Source organism: Camelina sativa, chromosome 13 (genome assembly GCF_000633955.1).
Source record: "Camelina sativa cultivar DH55 chromosome 13, Cs, whole genome shotgun sequence".
Classification (NCBI taxonomy): Eukaryota; Viridiplantae; Streptophyta; class Magnoliopsida; order Brassicales; family Brassicaceae; genus Camelina; species Camelina sativa.
The window spans coordinates 17,420,414-17,440,232 of record NC_025697.1 but is presented as its reverse complement, the minus strand read 5'-3'; the positions used below and the strand labels follow the sequence as shown (position 1 = coordinate 17,440,232).

General features: G+C 35.9%; 4 protein-coding genes and 1 pseudogene across 5 annotated transcripts in view; 1 reads left to right on the top strand and 4 right to left on the bottom strand.

Annotated features, from left to right (window-relative positions):
* On the bottom strand, positions 935 to 3,265 carry LOC104738320 (annotated as a pseudogene).
* Positions 11,467 to 15,027, bottom strand: LOC104736968 (DEAD-box ATP-dependent RNA helicase 39-like). Its single transcript, XM_010457066.2, has 9 exons — positions 14,376 to 15,027; positions 14,009 to 14,104; positions 13,474 to 13,662; positions 13,238 to 13,378; positions 12,984 to 13,124; positions 12,689 to 12,831; positions 12,462 to 12,591; positions 12,303 to 12,351; positions 11,467 to 12,150 (listed from the first exon to the last, which is right to left on the bottom strand). The coding sequence occupies exons 1-9, from the start codon at positions 14,892 to 14,894 to the stop codon at positions 11,699 to 11,701; spliced, it is 1,860 nt and encodes a 619-aa protein (XP_010455368.1). The 5' UTR covers positions 14,895 to 15,027; the 3' UTR covers positions 11,467 to 11,698.
* Positions 16,108 to 16,579, bottom strand: LOC104738319 (SKP1-like protein 15). The gene is made up of 2 exons (XM_010458512.1): positions 16,327 to 16,579; positions 16,108 to 16,226 (listed from the first exon to the last, which is right to left on the bottom strand). Exons 1-2 carry the CDS (start codon positions 16,577 to 16,579, stop codon positions 16,108 to 16,110), a joined length of 372 nt encoding a protein of 123 aa, XP_010456814.1.
* LOC104738318 (heat shock 70 kDa protein-like) lies at positions 17,093 to 17,678 on the top strand. The gene is made up of 2 exons (XM_010458511.2): positions 17,093 to 17,315; positions 17,431 to 17,678. The coding sequence occupies exons 1-2, from the start codon at positions 17,150 to 17,152 to the stop codon at positions 17,676 to 17,678; spliced, it is 414 nt and encodes a 137-aa protein (XP_010456813.1). The 5' UTR covers positions 17,093 to 17,149.
* LOC104736967 (ras-related protein RABG3a-like) overlaps positions 17,864 to 19,819 on the bottom strand; it is a 2,405-nt gene continuing 449 nt past the window's right edge. Inside the window, exons 1-6 of one of the 2 annotated variants that reach the window (XM_019234397.1) lie at positions 19,809 to 19,816; positions 19,623 to 19,722; positions 19,395 to 19,541; positions 18,818 to 18,898; positions 18,583 to 18,728; positions 17,864 to 18,185 (exon numbers count right to left, since the gene is read on the bottom strand). In XM_019234397.1, coding sequence (XP_019089942.1) covers positions 18,119 to 18,185; positions 18,583 to 18,728; positions 18,818 to 18,898; positions 19,395 to 19,541; positions 19,623 to 19,722; positions 19,809 to 19,816 — 549 coding nt within the window. In that variant the 3' untranslated portion in view covers positions 17,864 to 18,118. Of the gene's footprint in view, positions 18,186 to 18,582; positions 18,729 to 18,817; positions 18,899 to 19,394; positions 19,542 to 19,622; positions 19,755 to 19,808; positions 19,817 to 19,819 lie in introns of those variants that run through there. The other variant, XM_019234398.1, reaches the window with a different exon arrangement.

Here is a 19,819-nt window from a genome sequence, read left to right as displayed (position 1 = left end):
AAAACTCCCACCAACGATAAGCAGCACTCTCCTCTTCCATTGCCTCCACAATAGGACTAGCTAAATTCTCCTGCTGCTTTTGACTTAAAGTCTCATAGGCCACCTATATACAATTGACAAGATGATCCATCTGCTCCTTAGCTAGCTTCGGTAACAACGGTTTCAGCCCTTCAACTTGTTAGAGAAGCGAAATAGAGTTGATGTGGATAAAAACAAGGATTTCATCTCATGCAAGTAGCTGTCCACCATTGGACCGTGTTTAGAGCATAAATAAAAAAATAAAAAAGTCCTCCTTCTGATCCTTTAGCTTAATGGAGCATCTATAATCTGTTCGCTTTTATAAAAGGGACTGAGCCTAACATCCGCTCTCCATAATATCAAAATGCAACCCCGACTATTATACTTGTAATTCGTCATAATTGTCCAATCTTTGAATAAGGGACCCCCTCTCCGTAGAGCCTTCCTATCACTAACCCGAGTCTACAATAAACAACCAAATTGAAAATTCTTGTCTTCCACCCAATGTTTTATTACGAACTGTGTTTTAAATGGCGAGAGGCGAGGTGAGGCTAAGAAGGTGTGGCTTTCTCCTGGAGCCTAGGCGCCAATCGCCCATCGCCTTTGCTGCATGAAGGGAATCTACACAAAAAACGTAAAGGTTAGTCACTGAATTAGCTCACTTACTCCTGCAAATGCATCTTTATACTGCTTATCAATGATTGCAAATACATCTTTATAACAAAGAAACAACCAATCCAACAAAGTTTTAAACTGAGAACTGAAAACAAAACAAAGAAACAGCTAATCTAAACAAAGTTTTAAACTTAAAACTCTAAAAATCCATCCCATGATTCTCCTCATCATCATACTCAACATCTTCCACATCCACTTGAGTGTCCTCATCTCCTCCTGTAAAGTCTTCTTCAATTTCATTCTAATCATCTTCATCTATCAAAGTCAATGGAGTTGTAGAAGACCTTTGAGATGATCTTGGAGGAGGATTGGAGCTTGAGGCTATATTCTTCCCTTTCTCAGCTCTACTTGTCGATTGTGATGATGCTTTTTTAGCTCTAGTAAGATAGTTAGGCTCATTAGCTCCAGATGCTTTGCTTACCACATCTCATGTTAAATCATCATCTTCAAACACTAGATCATATCAATAATAGACTCTTCATCCATTCTTCAACCAGACACTCATTACAATCATCAATATCTTCTAAGTTGATTGGATCAATGGTGTCTTTCAGCTTGTAACGACGTTGTAAAGTGCGATTATACTTAACAAACACTAGATCATTCAACCGTTCTTGAGCCAATCGATTCCTTTTCTTGGTATGGAGATGTTGAAACACACTCCAGTTTCTCTCACAACCAGTTGCACTACAAGTGAGACTAAGAACCTTAATAGCAAAGTCTCTAAGTGTTGGTGTAGATCCTCCATAAGAAGACCACCACTCAGTTGGTGCTTTTAACTTCCTTTTTCTTTTTGCCATGGGCAACCCAAAGAGTCCTTTAGCATTTTTAAACACCGTCAACTCTGTGTCTATCTTATCTTGAGCTGCAATTTCAAGAACCAACCTTTCAATAACATTGTAGAGACCTTTCACAACCTCTTCACAGTTCACCCCAGACTCTAGATTATACTGAAATTCTGGATTCAGAAAGTAACCAGCAGCATGCAAATGATGATGGAATTGACAATCCCATCGCTTATCAATGATTGCAAATGCATCTTTATACTGTTCTTCCTTCTCATTGAAGTCTTAGCAATGACCTCTTTAGCCCTATCCATGGCTTCATAAATGTACCCCATAGCTGGTTTTTTCTCTCCATCAACCAACCTAAGAACCTTAACTAGAGGACCTGTCAACTTCAGTGCATACAACACGTTGTGCCAAAATCTGTCACTCATGATGAACTTTTTCACATTCATTGCTCCTAAATCCTTTGGCCACTTTGAATCATTCCATTCTTCAGAAGTTACAAAACTCATAAAGTTTTTCCTCTGCTTGTGATATTCGGCAAGTGCGATGAATGATGTAGCAAACCGAGTAACTGCTGGTCTATGTAGATTTGCTTGGTTTGTGAATTTCCTCATCATATTCACAAGAGAAGTGTGACTATAGATGTAGTCGTTCATGGAGATGTAGTTCTTGATTGCAGATTTTACCATAGGAAGTTTTCCTATATCCTCCAACATGAGATCTATGCAGTGGGCTGCACAAAGAAACCAATACAGATGTGAAATCGATTCGCCATTAGCAATTGACCTACAATAGTAATAAAACACAGACTTGTTAGTATCAATTTGGAAAAAATCAGAAGAAAACAGAACCTTGTAAAGTAACAAACTCACCAGCTTTTACATAGTTTGATGCATTGTCTGTTATCACTTGGAAAACATTAGATTCCCCAACTTCTTCCCCCATACGATCAATTTTATCAAACAGAAAATTAGCATTTTTCACTTCTGTTGAAACATCAACTGATTTGATGAAAACTGATCCCTTTGGAGAGTTAACAAGAAAGTTAATAATGTCTTTTTGGACATAAGAATCACGCCATCCATCAGACATAATCGAACAACCTTTAGTTGTCCATTCTATCTTGTGCTCCACCATCAGATTTTCTGTTTCTTTTACTTCCTTCTTCAAGAAAGGAACCCGCAGTTCATACATAGTTGGTGGTTTAAAGCCAGACCCATATTGACCAACTAATTCAAGTGCTTCTCTAAAACTATCAAAAGTAACTGCATTAAATGGAAGCCCTGCATCACAAAACCACCTTGCAATAACATCACATGCCTATCCCTCAGTTTCTTATCAGATTTTCCAAAAACCTCTTTCCTATCCTTTCTTTCTTTCAGGATATCATGAGGAGTTGGAAGAACATACCTATCCATTGGACCCTTACATTTCGTGGAAGGTGGCTGACTAGACTGACCTTCATCCACATCTTCATCTACCACATCATATATATTGGCTTGTGGTGGCATCATTTGAGTAGTGGCTTAAACTTCAGCCTTGTTAAGCATGAAAGTTTTCACTTCTTCCCTTACACTATCATGAACTAGTTTGCAGGAAGTAACATTCTTAAATGATGACTTGTTTTCACTTCTTCCCTTAAACGTGATATGCTGTTTTGCACGTTGAACTCCACCATTTGTGACTTTCTTACAATAGATACACATAAAGCTACCATGTTTACCCGAAACTAGAGTCGCATATTTCCATGCTGGATCTCTTGGCTTAGTAGAATCAGACATGATGAGGAGTTTGAAGAAAGAAGAGTAAGAAGAAAGAGTAGGGAGAATGGAGAAAGAGCTAATCTAGAAAAAAGCTGAATACGTGAAAAGAGGCTGAATACGTGAAAAGTGGTTTATATGGAGTTTATATGCACAACTTCTAATAGGGTTTTTAATTTTTAGAAATCAAATCATGTATGCATATATTTCGGAACAGTATAAGGCAAATAAATATAAAATTTTAACAATTCTTACCTTTTTTTGCAGAAGGCACCAAAGCTTGAAGCGAGATCCACAAGTGCCTTTGTCTTGAGCGAGCGCCTTTGATTGTTAGTCTCGCTCTACCTTCTATAGGCGATGAACGAGTAGCCTCACCTCGCCTAGAGCCTAGGCGTCGCTTTTTTAAACACAGATTACGAAATGTTTAGAATATGTATTTAGACTACAAAAATTCCAAAAGAACCCCGACATTAATAATGGGAAAGAGGTTTCCTACTCAGATCCTTGTTCAAAAGAGCAGAAGGGTTAGAGGCTAGTTTATGAACTGTTTTTGAGACACGAGGAAGAGAGGGTTATTTCAGAAGGGTTGGTTCAAACCTTCCTGCCTTTTATATGGATTGGTACGACCAGTTTTTGGAGTAATCCATCCCTTTTCCGCCTGCTTCCCTTATCCTGAGCCCCCTACAACAACCATGCCAAACTCCTCCACAGCTGGGGGAATCTTTATAACAATGGTCTGCTCAAGAGGAGGAACCAGATTGCTCACTTTCTCTATGTGAAAAACCTCCAAATAAACAGGTAAATTATGCTTCGCAACAACAGAAGACACACAAGAAATACTTATCTATCCCAACTTTTGCAACAGCTACAACGAGAAGGCAAGCCTTTGTCTTTTGTTAAGTGTTCTTCACACATTTCTTTTGTTAAGTCCGCTTCAACCAAGAAAATAGATTCGTTGAAATTAACACAAGCTTCTGTCTCAGGGTGAAACCAAATAGGTTTACCCACAACACTTGACAAAAATTCAAGGCTCTTATCCATGAACATCGTAGGAAGAATGTTCTTTAACGTCGCCCATAAAGGAACTGATTTCATCGTTGGTTGGGTCTCTTCCGCAAAAGGTGACTATTTAGACACAATCATAGGGATATTCATGATGTTCCACATGCCTCTGTTCAGAACAAAATAATTTTCATTATGAATTTGGAATTTAACTGTGGACTCATTAATAGCAAAAACATCAATCAGAGAAGTCCTATCTCAAACCGCCATATTTTATTCACAATCATATGAATCTTTCCAACATAAAAGCCCTTCAAATTAAGAAATTTACCAATAAAAAAAATCTCTCATATGGGTTTTGTTTCTACAAAACTCTAACGGTGACAATAAACTTCTCCTGACCATCAATTTCATAAACTTTTGCTTTGTAAAAAAACGCTTCTGAGCTAGTTGCAAAAAGGAACGCTTAGCTGTCAGACCCCCGCCACAGACTGAAGCAACGATGGGACACCTGTCGATGACACATCCCCTTCGTAAATTCATCTTTCAAACCATCCTCCACCGAACAGTAACCTCAACCTCCACCCCTACCAAAACAGGCGAGTGTTCCTCATCCCTTAGAACCACCGTGGGATTACTCAGGGAAACCGCTTACGGCAGCATCCTTGACCAGAAAACAAGAAACCCTAGTCACCTTATTAATCGCCCAATCCACGTCAACAGAGAGAAAAGAAAAAAAAAATCGATCACTTCCCCTAGTCAAATATTATTACGATATATCTTTTACACTGTAAATATGCTTTTTAGTTAGCATTCATATTAAATAAATTATACAAAAAGGGAGTTTTCATTTTTTTTACAAAAGGCAGATCATGGTATAACAATCGAAATTAGTTAAACATCTATTTATTCCTTGTTCTTAATATTAAATATACATATAAGGGGCGATTTACATTTATTAGAAAGGCATATATATCATTTTTAATATACGAATCATTATCATAAGAGTACATTTCAAAAAGATACCATATAATCATGATTATCAATGTTAATAATTATTTATCGTCTCTTATAATTTCATAAAAAGATTAAAAAGATGGAAAGTACATATATTTGAGATTATTTTATTAAATATATTAAGATATTTAGAAACAGTACTTTTTATTATTTAAATATGAAAAAATATTGAAAATTTCAAATACTTTTACCGTTTCATAATATAGGATGTTTTAGAGAATTTTTTTGTTTTATAATATATAATATTTTTAAATTATTATGCAACTTTTAGATTCATTTAATATTTTATGTTATATATGTAGTATTGTTTTTGATTGATTAAACTTTTCAAAAGTAAATTTTTTTTAATCTATGTGGTTAAAACATCTTACATTATTAAGGAAAGAGATTACATTTTTAAGTAAACAGTTATAATAGAATACATGAAATTTGACTTTTCCGTGGTAAATTATAATTTGTGCAAAGGACATAGTTAGTTAAAAGAGGATAAAAAAAACTAACTATCGTTTTAGAAAAACGAAAAAAACTGTAACGCGCCGACCACCATTTATAGTGGCCCCATGTCCAATCCTAGTCCATGGATCCACTTTCCTTAATTGGCCTCACGTCCTCTCATTAGGCCCATGAGCCCACCCATATCCGATGGTCGGGTTGCTATGTCTGGGAAGCATTAAAGACTTGTTACCGTCCCTACAAATCACCACATGATTTTTTTCTGTGTTTTATCCTCACTCGCAAAGTTCCGACAGTCACTTCCCGGAATGTCACCCTTCCTAAGACTACTCCAGCTTAAGGACCTTAACTCTAAAGTTCTCTTAGAACTCTTGACCGAAAAGATAAGTGCACTTTGGAGACATAGGTGGCCAAATCAATTATTTTAAACCTCTCCACTAGTTTCTCAAATCGGGGTGTCACAATTCACCCCCACTAAAAGATCGCAACGTCCTCGTTGCGCACCAAGACTGTCACCCCCGATGGTGTGAGCCCACTCGACCCCACACGCATCTGGGTTTGGCTCTGATACCACTTGTAACGCCCCGACCGCCAACCTCTTGGTGGGCTCCATGTCCAATCCCACTCCATGGGCCCACCTTCCTGAATGGGCTTCACGTCCTCTCACTAGGTCTGTGAGCCCATCCATATCCGACGGTCGGTTTGCTACGTCCAGGAGGCTTTAAAGACTTGTTACTATCCCTACAAATCACCACATGACTTTTCCTTGTGTTTTTGTCCTCACTCGCACCGTTCCGACAGTCACTTCCGAGAAGGTCACCAATCATGAGACTACTCCAGCATAAGCACGCTTAACTGTGGAGTTCTCTCAGGAAACATGACCGAAAAGATAAGTGTACTTTGGGGACATTGGTGGCCAAATCAATTCTTTTAAACCTCTGCGCAAGTCTCTGAAACCGGAATGTCACAATAGAACCGATTACTATTATTCCTATGAATACATGCTTTATTAGGTTTCAAGTAGAGCGTCCATAAGAGAAGATTATACTCATACTATTGGTATTATGATGTCGTCGATCATCACAACAGCTAAACAGCTACATAAACAATCTTCTTTATATATTTGGCTTTTGGTATTTGTTTTTTTTTTTTTTGAAAACTCCTTTACCCTTAAGAATACTAACGTAACAAACAAAGAAAGGAATGTAAATAGGTTATGGAAATGATAAAATGTGACTTAAAAAGATTCTACATCCCCTTGGTGTGTTCAAGGATCGTTAGAAGATTGATGGATTATGAAACATGAATTTCTAAGAATTTCTCAGGTGAAAGAAGATTTTGGATTTCAAGATCACTAAGACTCAGATGGGCAAGGGATTCAGCTATAACATAGAAATGGAAATGTTGAGACAAAGAAGAAGACAAATAAACTAAACCCTATAGACATTTTTCTTTGTTTAGTTTAACGTTCTGTTTTGGTTTTGATTCTCATTTTAAAAATCAGTGCTGGAAAGCAAGTCAATCAAAAGAAATATTTGAAAATAGATTATCTCAAAGAGGCCAAGAAAAAAAGAGTTGGCATTATCCAAGCCTACAAGGGTATAAAAGGTAATAAGACATGACTTGGATATTTTTAATTTAATTTATACTTGTCTCAATCACTTATGATTCTGAGTCTTTTGACTAATTAGCTCGTTCTTTCTTCAAAAAATAATGTTAAGATTTTTAAATAAACTACGTCCTAGCTGGATAGAATTTTCAAAAACCGAGAGCTTAGAATACCGACTCGTAGAGGAGAAAAGTTCGAGAGAATATTCAACAATAGAGGTTTCAGGTAAGAAACATTTTTTTTTTTTTTGAAACCTCTGCTTAAGAAGATTCTCTTTAGTTTTTTTCCTCTGTGTCTCGGTATTCTCTGCTCTCTGTTTTTAGAAATTTTATCCAGATTTAACGCAGTTCATTAGCAAATCGTACCATTTTCTTTTGAAGAAAAAACTAGTGAAGTCAAGAGATTCATGCTCATAAGTGATCCAGATTAGTAAATTAAATTAATCAATATCAAAGTGAGGTCAGATTAGTTTTTTATACCCTTGTACACTGTATAATGCCAACTCCATATCATGGCCTCTTTGACTTATATCTCCAAATATTTCTCTTGATTCACTCTCTTTCCAATCGTGAATTCTAGACTGAGAATTAAAAATAAACAAATAAACGTTAAATCAAACAAATAAAATTTGTGTAAGGTTTTAGTTTCTTTACCCATTTCCACGTCTCAACATTTTCTTGTCTCTATTGTAGCTGAAACCCTTGCCGGTTTTACTCTCGGTGATCCTGAAATACAAAGTATTTTTTTCACCTGAGAAATTCATATAAACTCATGTTTCTATTGCCATGGATTTTCTAAGAATCTATGAACTCAGGATAATTCAGTGTGTGCCTCTTCAATTCCATATGGATCAAAGAGAACAATCAAGTCATCACGTTACGGCAAGGTTATAACCTGTGGATGCTTTCCCACAAGTCAAACAGATTCAGCGGCTTTACGCCATACCTTGCAAATAGCTGATGCACGAATGTTATCTCTTAACACAAGAGAATAGATTACTAATTATCTCCAAAAGGCTTGATGGAAGGTCACCAAAAGGGAAAACCTTTTGTCTTGCCCATTTTTACTGACATCTTCTTTTGACCTACATGAAATACCACAAAGCCTTAAATAAAATATGTTTAAAATTGAAATTTATCAGGGAGTCCTAGCCATGAGATTAATATTATGTCTCATATATATTTCGACAAACAAATTGAAATAAAAAAGAGAGAAAAAAAAAACACATATAAAAATACCACAGCAATGAGTTTTTTTTAAATGTCTCCCAAATTGAAAGTTATCGATTTTGGGAGTCCTAGAAACCCTAACTATTTCATATAAGATGTAAATATTTAATAGAATCACTGGCCACAAAATTCACTTAAGATGCATCCGATCAGATCAATAACCCAGGCTAGATTCTTGTTTCCGAAAACCCAAGAAAAATAATAAATGAAACATCTGTATGCATAAATCCCTGAATTTTCTGATATCCAAATTTTGTGAGACTAAATTTTGAAAATCAACTCTTAGATTAATCCGGAGTTAACAAAGGAGAAACACACCAATCCAGTGAACTCCTCAAATCTAATTACGAAAACGAAAAAAGAAAAAAAAAAAATACAAACCCTACACTATCATGGATAGGTCTTAAGAGTCCCCAGCTAAATCATGTACAAATATATTGTGACTCAAAGACTATAATCTAATAAAATGCTTTGAGAAACCATTGATGTATATCAGTTTCAATCTGAGAGTATTTAGAGAGAGATATATAGAGAGAGGGTTGACTCTATTACCTCACAAAAGCAACAAAAGAGAAAACCTTCTTCTCTTGCCCATTGTTATTGACATCTTCGTTTGACCTACATATAGATTTTTGGAGCCATAAGATCAACAAGATACTTCATAAATAGAACACACACACACACATATATATATATATATATCTATATATATATATAATAAACTTAACATATGGGTATGCTTTTGGAGCCGTAAGACATGAAATACCACAAAACCATATGAAAAAAATTGTATGTGACGTCTTAGAAACCCTAATTGTTTCGTAGTAGAAGTTATTAATATCTAAAGCATCAGATCAGATAATTCATGCTATATTCTACATTTAATATGATATTTTCAGAAAACCCAAAGAAAAAGATAGAACCTGAGACATCGTGCATAGGTTATATCAACCACTAGAAAAAACATCGTAAACAAGTCGTCATAAAACCCCTAAATTTGCTGAGTTTCTAGATCCAACCTTTGCAAAATTGTGAAGCTAAATTTTGAAAACACATTTCAGACTCAACCGAAATTAACAAAAGAGATACACATAGCATTTTAGAATCCCTAAATCTTCTGATTATGATTAATAAAACCAAAGAAACGATTAAGATTAATAAAAACAAAAAAACAAAACCATGGTCTTAGAATCCCAAAACCTTCTGATTTGTATGTACTAGGGTAAACACAATACTAATAAACAAAGTTTTAGGGGGAAGAGCGGTAAGATTTTTTTTATTAACGAGAAATTTTCTGGAGATAGTCACTTACAAAAGTCAAGATAATGTTTGTCACCCTACAAGCAAATTTGACGACCAAAAAAATTATAAGCTCTAAAGCAGAAACGAATTATACAAAAGGCAAGAAACTTAGTTTTCGATGCAAAGTATTGCTCTCTGGGTAATGTCTCGGGGTCAGGATGGTGTTCCCAGTAAATGCCCTTTACTAATAAATGCCCTTTACTTTTATAGGTGGCTGTTGACCTAGGGTTGTCTAGGGTTCCCATGTGAATTTCCGAGATTGCCCTATGCAAAGCTTAGTGGGTTTTGCAACTTGTCGGGCCAAAATTTCAGTTTAATATATTTAATAAATCTTGTTGGGCCGAGTGGCAGGCAAAGCCCATATCCAACATGATTCCTCTATAGATCCTTCTATTGTGATTCAAAGACATCTAATCAATTACTTTGAGAAAACCTTTGATAGATATAATTTGAGACTAAGAGAGATAGAGAGATACATATAGATAGAGATAGAGAAACAGAGATAGTATTAGTGATAGAAATATAGATAGAGATAGAGATAAAGATGGAGATAGAGATAAAGATGGAGATAGATATAGAGATAGTGATAGAGATAGAGAGAGAGGAGAACTTATAAGATAAGCTTTCCTGTTTGAGTCACAAGATATAGAAAAGCTAGAATTAAAAAGTGTTGTCACAACAATTGACATCTATATACTTAACTTTTGTAGATATGGCCAAAATCTGAAGCCCAGTCTACAAATCTGATCCATGAAAGATAGCAGATTCATTTTTAGATATACAAATCTAATTCAAAAGAAATGGCTTTCGGACATATAAAAACTTTTAGGCTGAGTCGAACTGAGTTCAGACTATGCTGAAAAACACATAAATATCCAATATGACATATGAATTTTAGCCAAAAAGTTTATATAAAATTAAACTATATATGTCACATGTAGAAAATGTTTAAAAAGCTTGATTTACATTAATAATTACAATTAGATAAACTACAATTTATATGATATTTAAGGTTTTAAGCTGAACGTAATAGTGCTAAGACTGAATCAGTGACATGTTTATAGAAAATTCAGATTAATATCAAAAATATAGTTTCTCGATCTAATAATTATCGAGAATATATGGACATTATATTGTTTTAAGCTGTTTGGAGTGGTGGGGTGCGCCAAAAGCCTTTGCAGTGGTGCAACGCATAGGCGACGCTCAAGAACCCGGACAGTGAACTGCCACATTGGGCACTTACCTTAAAAAATAGAGTTATATCAAGCGGGACAATGTCCTCACGTATCAGATATTAAACTAATAAGAACAGATACTACACTTGATCTTAGCCAAAAAGCCGAGAAAGATATGATTTGTATTGTCCTACTCGCTTCCTTTTTATAGCTCCAACATTGGTCTTCTCATTCTCATTTTTAAGATGAAGTAAAACTCCACCTTCCCATACTCGTTTCTCGTCTCATTAGAACTCAAAGACACAAAGGCGAGCCTCTTTTTCAGACTCGTCACTAATCATGTATCACCATATATTTTGTTTGTTTTTTTTTGAGCAATTAGTTCGCCATTGCACACTCCACGCCATATTTTTGTTTTGTATAAATTAACCATTCTACCTCTTAAGACGATTATTATGTTACAACTGACCATAGATGTCATATACAGCCAAAAGTTTATGAGTTTCAAAAGTGAATTTCTTCTATCGATACAAACTGCATAAAAGAAGAAAGAAAATATGATGATCTCCCAAGATGATTTATCTCGAACCGCTTTTGTAATCATAATCCAAAGATAATTCACTTTCACCACTGACGTTAACTCTCCTCAAGTTTCCAGAATGTAAAATCAAGAGGCTCTTGCCGAAGAAGACTTGCCCCTGAACCCAACAACACTTAGTTTCTTTCCTGGTCTTCTATCTGAACCTGTCTTCCCCCTTGCAGCAATCGATCTGGATCCAACCGTTTTCAATATTTTTCTTTTCGGCTTTGAAGATTTCTCTGGAGGAGATGATGCTTTTCTGGGTTTGGAAAACGAACTTGACTTTCTCACAGGTGTCTTCCCACCTGTTGATCTTGCAGTTGCAGAAGATGTCGGTTTGTCTCTGCTACTTCGTTGCTTGCTCACTTCTCTGATCTGCTTAACGCTTCTTCCTTTCTCTTGAGTGATTTGGCTTCTTGCAGCGTCTCTTCTCACATTATCAGTGGTGAGTGCTTCCAAGCTCTCATTGTTTCTCATGGCTTCTTCGATTCTTCCTGCTAACATTTGGTCCTTCCTGCTCACTAGACTTGTCACTTTTCCTGTAAAGAGACAATTATTCAGTTTTTTGTTATCATTTGGTTTCGATATGTCATAAACAAAAAATATGAAAACTGGATTCAGCACCCTAGCTGAAACCATCTGAAAATACGAGGAGTCTTAACAAGTGATAATCTAGAGGTAGGAAACAAACCTTTAGCACCCATCCGAGCTGTTCTTCCGGTACGATGGAGGTAGTCAATCTAAGGAATTCAAGTTTGAACAAAACTAAGGTGTCAAGAAGAGTGGATCAACAAGTAAAGAGAAGAAAGAATAAGGGTTATAGACAGGAACATTTGGCCAAGGTACTTACAGAGTTCTTTGGGAAATCAAACATGACTACATGATCAACGTCGAGGTCCAGACCCCTAGCAGCCAAATCCGTGCACACCAGCGTGGGACAGTCACCTTCTTCGTCCTTGAACTTTTTCAAATTCTCAACTCTGTATAGATGAGTGCAAACCAATTTTACACCTTAATTAAGCAATTAATTTCTCGAGAAATGGATTACGTATTAGGCGGAGCTGTTTTAGTCTGAACCTTTGTTCTGCTGGAACTTCGCCGTGATAGTTTACAGTGGAAATCTGGTTTTCAGAGAGAAAGTGATCAACAGCGCGACTGGAGTTCAACGTGTTACAAAAGACCATCACCTTGCTCCCTTTGGCTAAGCTAGGTTCAAGAACCTGCATTATCATCAAAGCATAAGTAATATATAAGTACCGCAGGCGCATACCAGAAAGAATGTACATGTAATTTAGACACATTTGCACCCAAACAAGAACTCTTAACATGTCTGATTGCCTTCAGAGATAAGAATTTTAATTATGTATTTTACCTGTAGAAGTGCTTCTAACTTATCTTCACCACCTGAAAGCTTGATGAAGTCATGGCGAGCGTTTGCTATCTTTTTATGCAGTGTTGATGTTCGCAAATGCTCTATCCCTTGAAACTCCTCATCAACTAACTTCTGAACAGCCTGAAAACTCACAATTTCATTCACTACCTCAATATTTGAAGTTCCAGATGCATGGAGCAAATAAAATAATGATAATAGCAAAGAAATGGGTCAAGCTTGTAACATGTGTATACCGTTGTCATAGTAGCAGTCACTAAGACTGTTTGAAATCCTTGGTCATTTGTTTTTAACGCACGCTGATTCAGTGGGGCAAGGAATTTACGTATCTCAGGACCAAAGCCACGATCAAACATAGTGTCTGCCTCATCCAGCACCTGCGTATAAAGATTATCATTGGTTGTCGTTTCATGTAGATCCCAAACCATAAGAATCATGGAACATAATGTTAAGATCCCAAAGTGAAGCATACCAAATAAGCGATATCTCCATAGACCATGTTTCCTTCTTCGATATGCTGAAGAATCCTACCAGGGGTTCCAACAACCATGTCTATTGCATTGTTCAAAGAATCCTCCTGTGGTCTTATCCGAGAACCACCACTAACCAATATAGATCTAAACCTCGCGTGATGGCTTATGGACTTTGCCACACGGTAAACCTAATGCAGATTCCTTAGTTAGTTCTACTTTTGCCATTTCTCTGTCTAAAAACAGGAATGCAAACTAGCATAAAATGCTATAAACACATATTAAACCATCGATTTTATGATCATCCTATAAGAAGGCAGCCAAGACTTTCTTGGAAATAAAGATTCCAACTTTTTATTTTCTTGGCAATTGTAAAATTTGTTTGTTTCGTACCTAAACAAAACCTAGGCTTACTAGGTTTACTTTCAAACTACTAGGTTTATCAACATTTACAAGTGCTAACAAACTGCTAATACCTGAATTTATCCAAAACAGTAACTAATCTTGGTAAAGACACAAACAAACGCACAAGAGTACCTGCTCAGATAATTCTCTTGTGGGACAAAGAACAACAGTCCTCGGACGCCTAGGTTTCGTTTTCTTACCAAGTGTTGCTTCATCTTCTCTCATCAGCTACAAAAATCAAATCAAAACAACTTAAACCGCCATATCGAATTTCTAATACAGTAGTCCCCGAAACTCAACGTAACATCAAAAAAAATAGAGCTATATAGACTATGAAAGGAAGAAACAAACCTAATAAATACATACTAAGGCTACATATAACAGAATTAGTCCTAAATTGTTTCACTTTCAGACCAAAAGAAAATGTATCCGACTAGCAAACAAGAGCCAAACACTAATGTATGCAGCAACATCCAATTACAAAGCTCACTAGGCACACCTGAACTATAGGCAGCAAGTAAGCAAGAGTCTTGCCAGAACCAGTATGCGAACCCAATACAACGCTCTTACGTTCCATAACAGCAGGTATCCCAATACACTGAATCTCAGTAGGAACCTCAATGTTCAACTCTTGTAAAGCTCCCATCACTTCCTCACTTAACCCAAGCTCCTCAAAATTCTCAAATAACTTCTTACTCTTCTTCCTATTACCGTTCTCTTCATCTACACCAACAACACTACTCGGTCTCTGTTGTGGTGGTTTCGCTGATTCCTTCAAATGCCTAAGCCTAAGCCTCTCTAGCAAAATCGTGTGTTTCAATTGATCCGGATCTGTAGCATTCGCCTCCGACGTCGGAGCGGTGGTTGCGGCGGCGGCGCATAGAGGGCGAAAAGCGTGGTGGAATCTAGAGGGAGGTTTGTGGAGGCGGAGAAATGGGAAAACGTGAGGGATTTTGGAGAAAGTGAAGCGTGAAGAAGAGAGAGATAAGGATAGTATTGTTCTCGAAGCTCCTACCATAGCTTTCGCGCGTGTTCTTGTTTACTGTGGTATTAGGTTCAGGAGAAGGGAGGGGAGATTGAGAGAGGTTTATGGGAAGGTTTATGATGTGTTGTTGTTGTTCATGGAGGTCGTCATTTTTGGTATTAGCGAAGAGGAGGAAGAAGAAGAAGAAGATAGGTTTTTTTTGCAAGTGAACAGATCAAAAGCCTTTAAGGCCCATTAAGGGTCCTTATTGGCCCGTTTTACAAATTCTACGCAAAAAACAGTTGTTGCATGCACCTAGAAGCAATTTCATGTAAATAAAATAAATAGAAATGCTACATTATACGTATAGTGTATCTCATGGGTTGGGTGCAACATTCTTTCTTATCTACCAAAAGTTATGTGTACGATATGGGTAGTACACTTAGACCATCTCCAATGGTTTTCCTATTTTTACCTTTAAAATATAGGAATTCTATAATAGAGGTGACTTTTGCTCCAATAGATACCTCTATTTTTTCCTCTAAAAAAGAATATTCTGTAGAGATTCAATCGGTTGTTTTTAACAATTACTTTATCTTTTATTAGGAAAATAAAAAAGACAACTACCTTAAAATATTACTAAATTAAGTTTTTGATCCAAAAATATCATTAGAAAGCACAAGGTGGTGAGCTAGTGGTTCTAGTATGGTTGATTAAATTTCCCCAAACGCAGAATTGCTAACTTGATCTATTTGATCACATGGTATGTATCTATTGCTTACAGTCCATTTGCAAACTTGGAGTACTTTACCCGTGGGATGCCCTCTCTTCTATATATGTAATCAAAAAAAGAAAATACCACTATAAATTTTTTAGTCCAAAAATTACGATTACAAACTTTTAAATCCAAAAATACCACAAAACTTAAAAGATAATTTTGAGTGTTTATAATTGAAATTTTTTGGGTTTATAAGAAGTCCACAAATTATGATACTTTTTAGTGCCCAAACGAATATTTTCTAAAACATATGGTTGTTCAAAAACATTGATTCTTTTTTTCTTTGTAATCTTTTTTTTAAAAAACATTGATTCTTGGCTACGTAAAGAAGAACGTACGTAGTTAACCATGAATTTAAAAAGAGAAACAAAAAAATCACGTTAACTATAGAGACGATCGAAGTCAGTCGTCACAGTCACAATGCTAAAAAAAAATTCAGCACAAAATCATTCTCGAAAAAGAAAAAAAAAATTAAGTTGTTTTTGATCATTAAACCCATTCACTCTCCTTGTAAATCTTTTCTTCTTCTTCCGAATATGATATTAATCGCTCTGGAACAATGTTAAACATGGCTCGGACCTCTTCTATATCGTTATCCTTTATGATATCTGCAATAGTTTGGCCAATGAGATCGAGAAGGCGTACAATGCTGAGATAGTAAGAAGCGTTCATGACGTTGCATAAGGTATCAAAATCATAAGTCATAACGTTTCATGAACTCAGCGTCCCATGTCTCGAGCTCCTCCTTATCTTCAGTTGAACCAGCATCATCATCAACGTGCTTCTTCAAATATTCAATAACCATGGAGAGGATCTCACCGGTGACGTAATGAAGCGGTACAGGGTTATCGGCGCATTCGTCTTCGATCATGTCTCTTACCATTAGTATCTTACGCGCAACAGCCTCATCAACCTCGAAATACTCTCCATCGGAGCTCAACAGTACAATACTCTTCGACATTGTTTCGTTTGTTGTGGGTTAAATTGAGATTTTATCGAAGAAACTGATGTAGAATTAAAGAATGGATCTAAGAAAACAATTAACCTATGCATGGACTATATATATAACCAAGTACGATGAGTTTTATATATAGGTAAATATTATGGGAATATTTCCCTCTCTTTTTTTTTTCAAAACATGCAATAAAGAAAAGATGAGAAAATTAATGGGAAATCAACAAAAATTTTAATTTAATTTTGTAATTTATAAGTTTAGATTTAGAACAAGGTCCGATTAGTTCATGTATTATTTGGAGAGCCAAAAATATATACATAGTTCAGGCATAATTCAGTGGGTCTCAGTTCAAGTTTGAGCATATTTCCAAAAATAGTTTGTACAATGTTTTCCCTTTTATGTTTTCTAGAACATTCTAGAAGTAACTGGAGCTTTAATATGTGTATATATATAAATAATTAAATATACAAAACCAAAGCTTAGCCTAGTCATATGTCTTCGTAAGTAAAATCCTTTGTCTTCTAACTTTGCTCTAGTCTAGACGATTTTTTTCCTTTTTTTGTTTGTTTGGTGATAATGTCGGATAAAGGAGGAGGTCTTGCGATCGGTGGCACGACAAATTCTTGCGTAGGTGAGAGTCAGATCATCCCTAATGATCAATGTAACCAAACGATGCCTTCTTACATGGACTCTGAGCGGTTGATTGGTGATGCTGCCAAGATTCCGGATAACACTGTCTTCGGTATGCGATCTCATCCTCTCTTTCTTTTTGTTTGACCAGATCTGTTTATAATTGGCTTGTCTTTTTATACTTAACTGGTCTTTGTTTTTTTTTGTTTTGATAATTATTGTGGCAGATGCAAGAAAACAGGAAGAGGATGAAGAAGCTAAGCAACTATTAGTAGATATGATAGTGAATGAAACAATGAAGAATACAACTTTCATGGAGAGCTTAAGAAAAACCAAAGTAGATACTGCATGGGACGAAAAGAGAAAACAAGAAAAAGAGGAGCTGAAGAAGAAAAGAGATGAGATGAAGAAAAAAAAAGAGGAGCAGCAGAAGAAAAAACAATACAAGGCCATGGGTAAGAAGAACAAAAAATAATTGTTTTAAGCATAATTGTAATAACTTGGTAGGGGTTATTTGGTTTATGATTTTATAGATTTGAAAATCCAAATACAATCCAGTGTTATTGGTTTCTTTGTTAAATTAGGTTTAAGTTTGACTTCACAATTTCACCATCTCTCCAAAATAATAAATTATACATGCAAAAGGAACTATGGATGCAGTAAGCCAGTAAGCCACAAATGAGTGACACCAAACTTAAATAGAGTGGCATATAAGAGCAATAATGGTTCTTCTTCCAAAGATAACAGTTTTTTATCCAGCAAAATCGATAGATCATACAGAGACTCCTCCAATCAATTAATATATGATGGAATGGCAAAAAAAATTGCTACTATCGTTCTGCAACTCAAGAGTCCACCAACCTTCAACGAATGCATAAAAAAAAACGAATGTAAATGAATCCTCAGATCTGCGGTTCAGCAAGCACAACCACCGCTTTTTGGCTCGTTTTCAGTCACTGTATCTGGTATGCCTTGGAAGTATCTGCAAGTAACCCAAAACATGGCATACAAATGACAAATTGTATCAACTATTCTCGGGTTAAAGAATTCAGAAGTAGACAAATGACCAAAAACGATGTGATGAATGCCTCTGTCTTTATCAATAATCACCAAACTTTAGACGCAGTAAGAAATTTCTCGGGTTTCTAGTTTCTACACTATCTGTCCTCTACATTTAAAAGTCATCTTCAGATTCATATTGAGATCTACACTATTCAGACTATCGGGTTAAAGAATTAGACAATCCCAACAAATCAACAATGGTGGAACCTGGTACCTAAGATCTTTATGTTCTATATTTCAGTAGTATCTTAATGCAGCCAAGATTTCATGGTTTCAATGTTCTCATATAATAGAGCTAAACCAAAGAGAATACTTACATATCTTGTTCATGTTCGTTCGCAAGGGCGGTTTTGGCAATGGTTAAGAATGCCTCATCAACATTGAAGTCCTCTTTTGCTGATGTCTCGAAATAGGGTATGTTACCATTTGAAGCACACCAGTCAGCTGCTTTCTTCACAGAGACCTGTAAGTAAAGAGGAATAAAACTAGACTGAGTAAAAGACTCAAAAGACTTCGAGCACTATGGAAGATATATCTTGATCTTCCTCTTACCACTCTACTGCTCCCTCCATCAACGTCAACCTTGTTTCCAAGCACTATAAACGGAAATGTCTTTGGATCCGACGGACTTGCCTGTGCCAGGGAATTAATACAACTTAGCATAGTATGATTTGCTTAAAGATAATGAAAGTGAAAGTGCAGAAAATCAAATTGAACAAGTCACTGGGATTATAGATTAATGAATTCTAAAACTGTTATCAATACAAAATCAAGTTAGTAATATACAATAATTGGCTTAACTAGTAAACCAAGGACTATCAATCAGATGTAAAAAATGTTATTATTTATCAATTCTCTAATGAGACAACAATATTTCAGAGGTGGTCCTGAGAACCAAAAGAGATATGAAAATAACCAAAAACTCTTCAAACCACATCATCAAAATAGGAGTTTGACTCTTAGTTTGTTAAGCTACACGTTTAACCAAAATCTGAAGATTGTGACTCTGAAATAGTCAAAGCTAATGATTCCTATTAATACAAAACTATCTCATTCTTATGTTCCATGTATTTATCTAGGCCAGAGCCAACCTCAATTGTACCAAAGCAAAGTGTGCCAGAAAAGAAACCTGTTTAAGAAACTCCTCATGCCAAGTTTCAAGATTGTCAAAAGACTTCAACACATTAACATCATAAACCAAAGCACAACAATCTGCTCCTCTGTAAAAAGCAGCACCAAGACTCTGGAATCTTTCTTGTCCAGCAGTATCCCAAATCTAAAAAAAAAAACACAAAAACAAAGTGTGAAATCTTGAAGAAAAAGGTATATTAGGTAAAAAAAAAAAAAAAGGACAAACCTGTAAAGTAACAAGCTTTTCCCCAATCTGAAGCTCCTTGGTTACAAAATCAGCACCAATCGTTGCTTTATACTGCAAACTAAACTTCTTATGCACATATCTAAAAAAATTCACCCAATTAAGGAGACACATCTCAAAATCATAAAAACAAACGAATCTAGAAATCAATTCAATTTGAAAGGATACTGATTCATCAA

Bases quoted from the DNA above. Each gene is read 5' to 3' on its own strand.
- LOC104736968 (XM_010457066.2), bottom strand. From the start codon at position 14,894: ATGGTAGGAGCTTCGAGAACAATACTATCCTTATCTCTCTCTTCTTCA. The intron at 13,379-13,473 runs GTATGCTTCACT...CTTTATACGCAG, and splicing joins ATGGAGATATCGCTTATTTG to GTGCTGGATGAGGCAGACAC. The intron at 12,151-12,302 runs GTTTGTTTCCTA...GTCTCTTTACAG, and splicing joins AGCTCGGATGGGTGCTAAAG to GAAAAGTGACAAGTCTAGTG.
- LOC104738319 (XM_010458512.1), bottom strand. From the start codon at position 16,579: ATGTCGAAGAGTATTGTACTGTTGAGCTCCGATGGAGAGTATTTCGAG. The intron at 16,227-16,326 runs GTTATGACTTAT...AAACTATTGCAG, and splicing joins GGACGCTGAGTTCATGAAAC to ATATCATAAAGGATAACGAT.
- LOC104738318 (XM_010458511.2), top strand. From the start codon at position 17,150: ATGTCGGATAAAGGAGGAGGTCTTGCGATCGGTGGCACGACAAATTCT. The intron at 17,316-17,430 runs GTATGCGATCTC...TTATTGTGGCAG, and splicing joins TCCGGATAACACTGTCTTCG to ATGCAAGAAAACAGGAAGAG.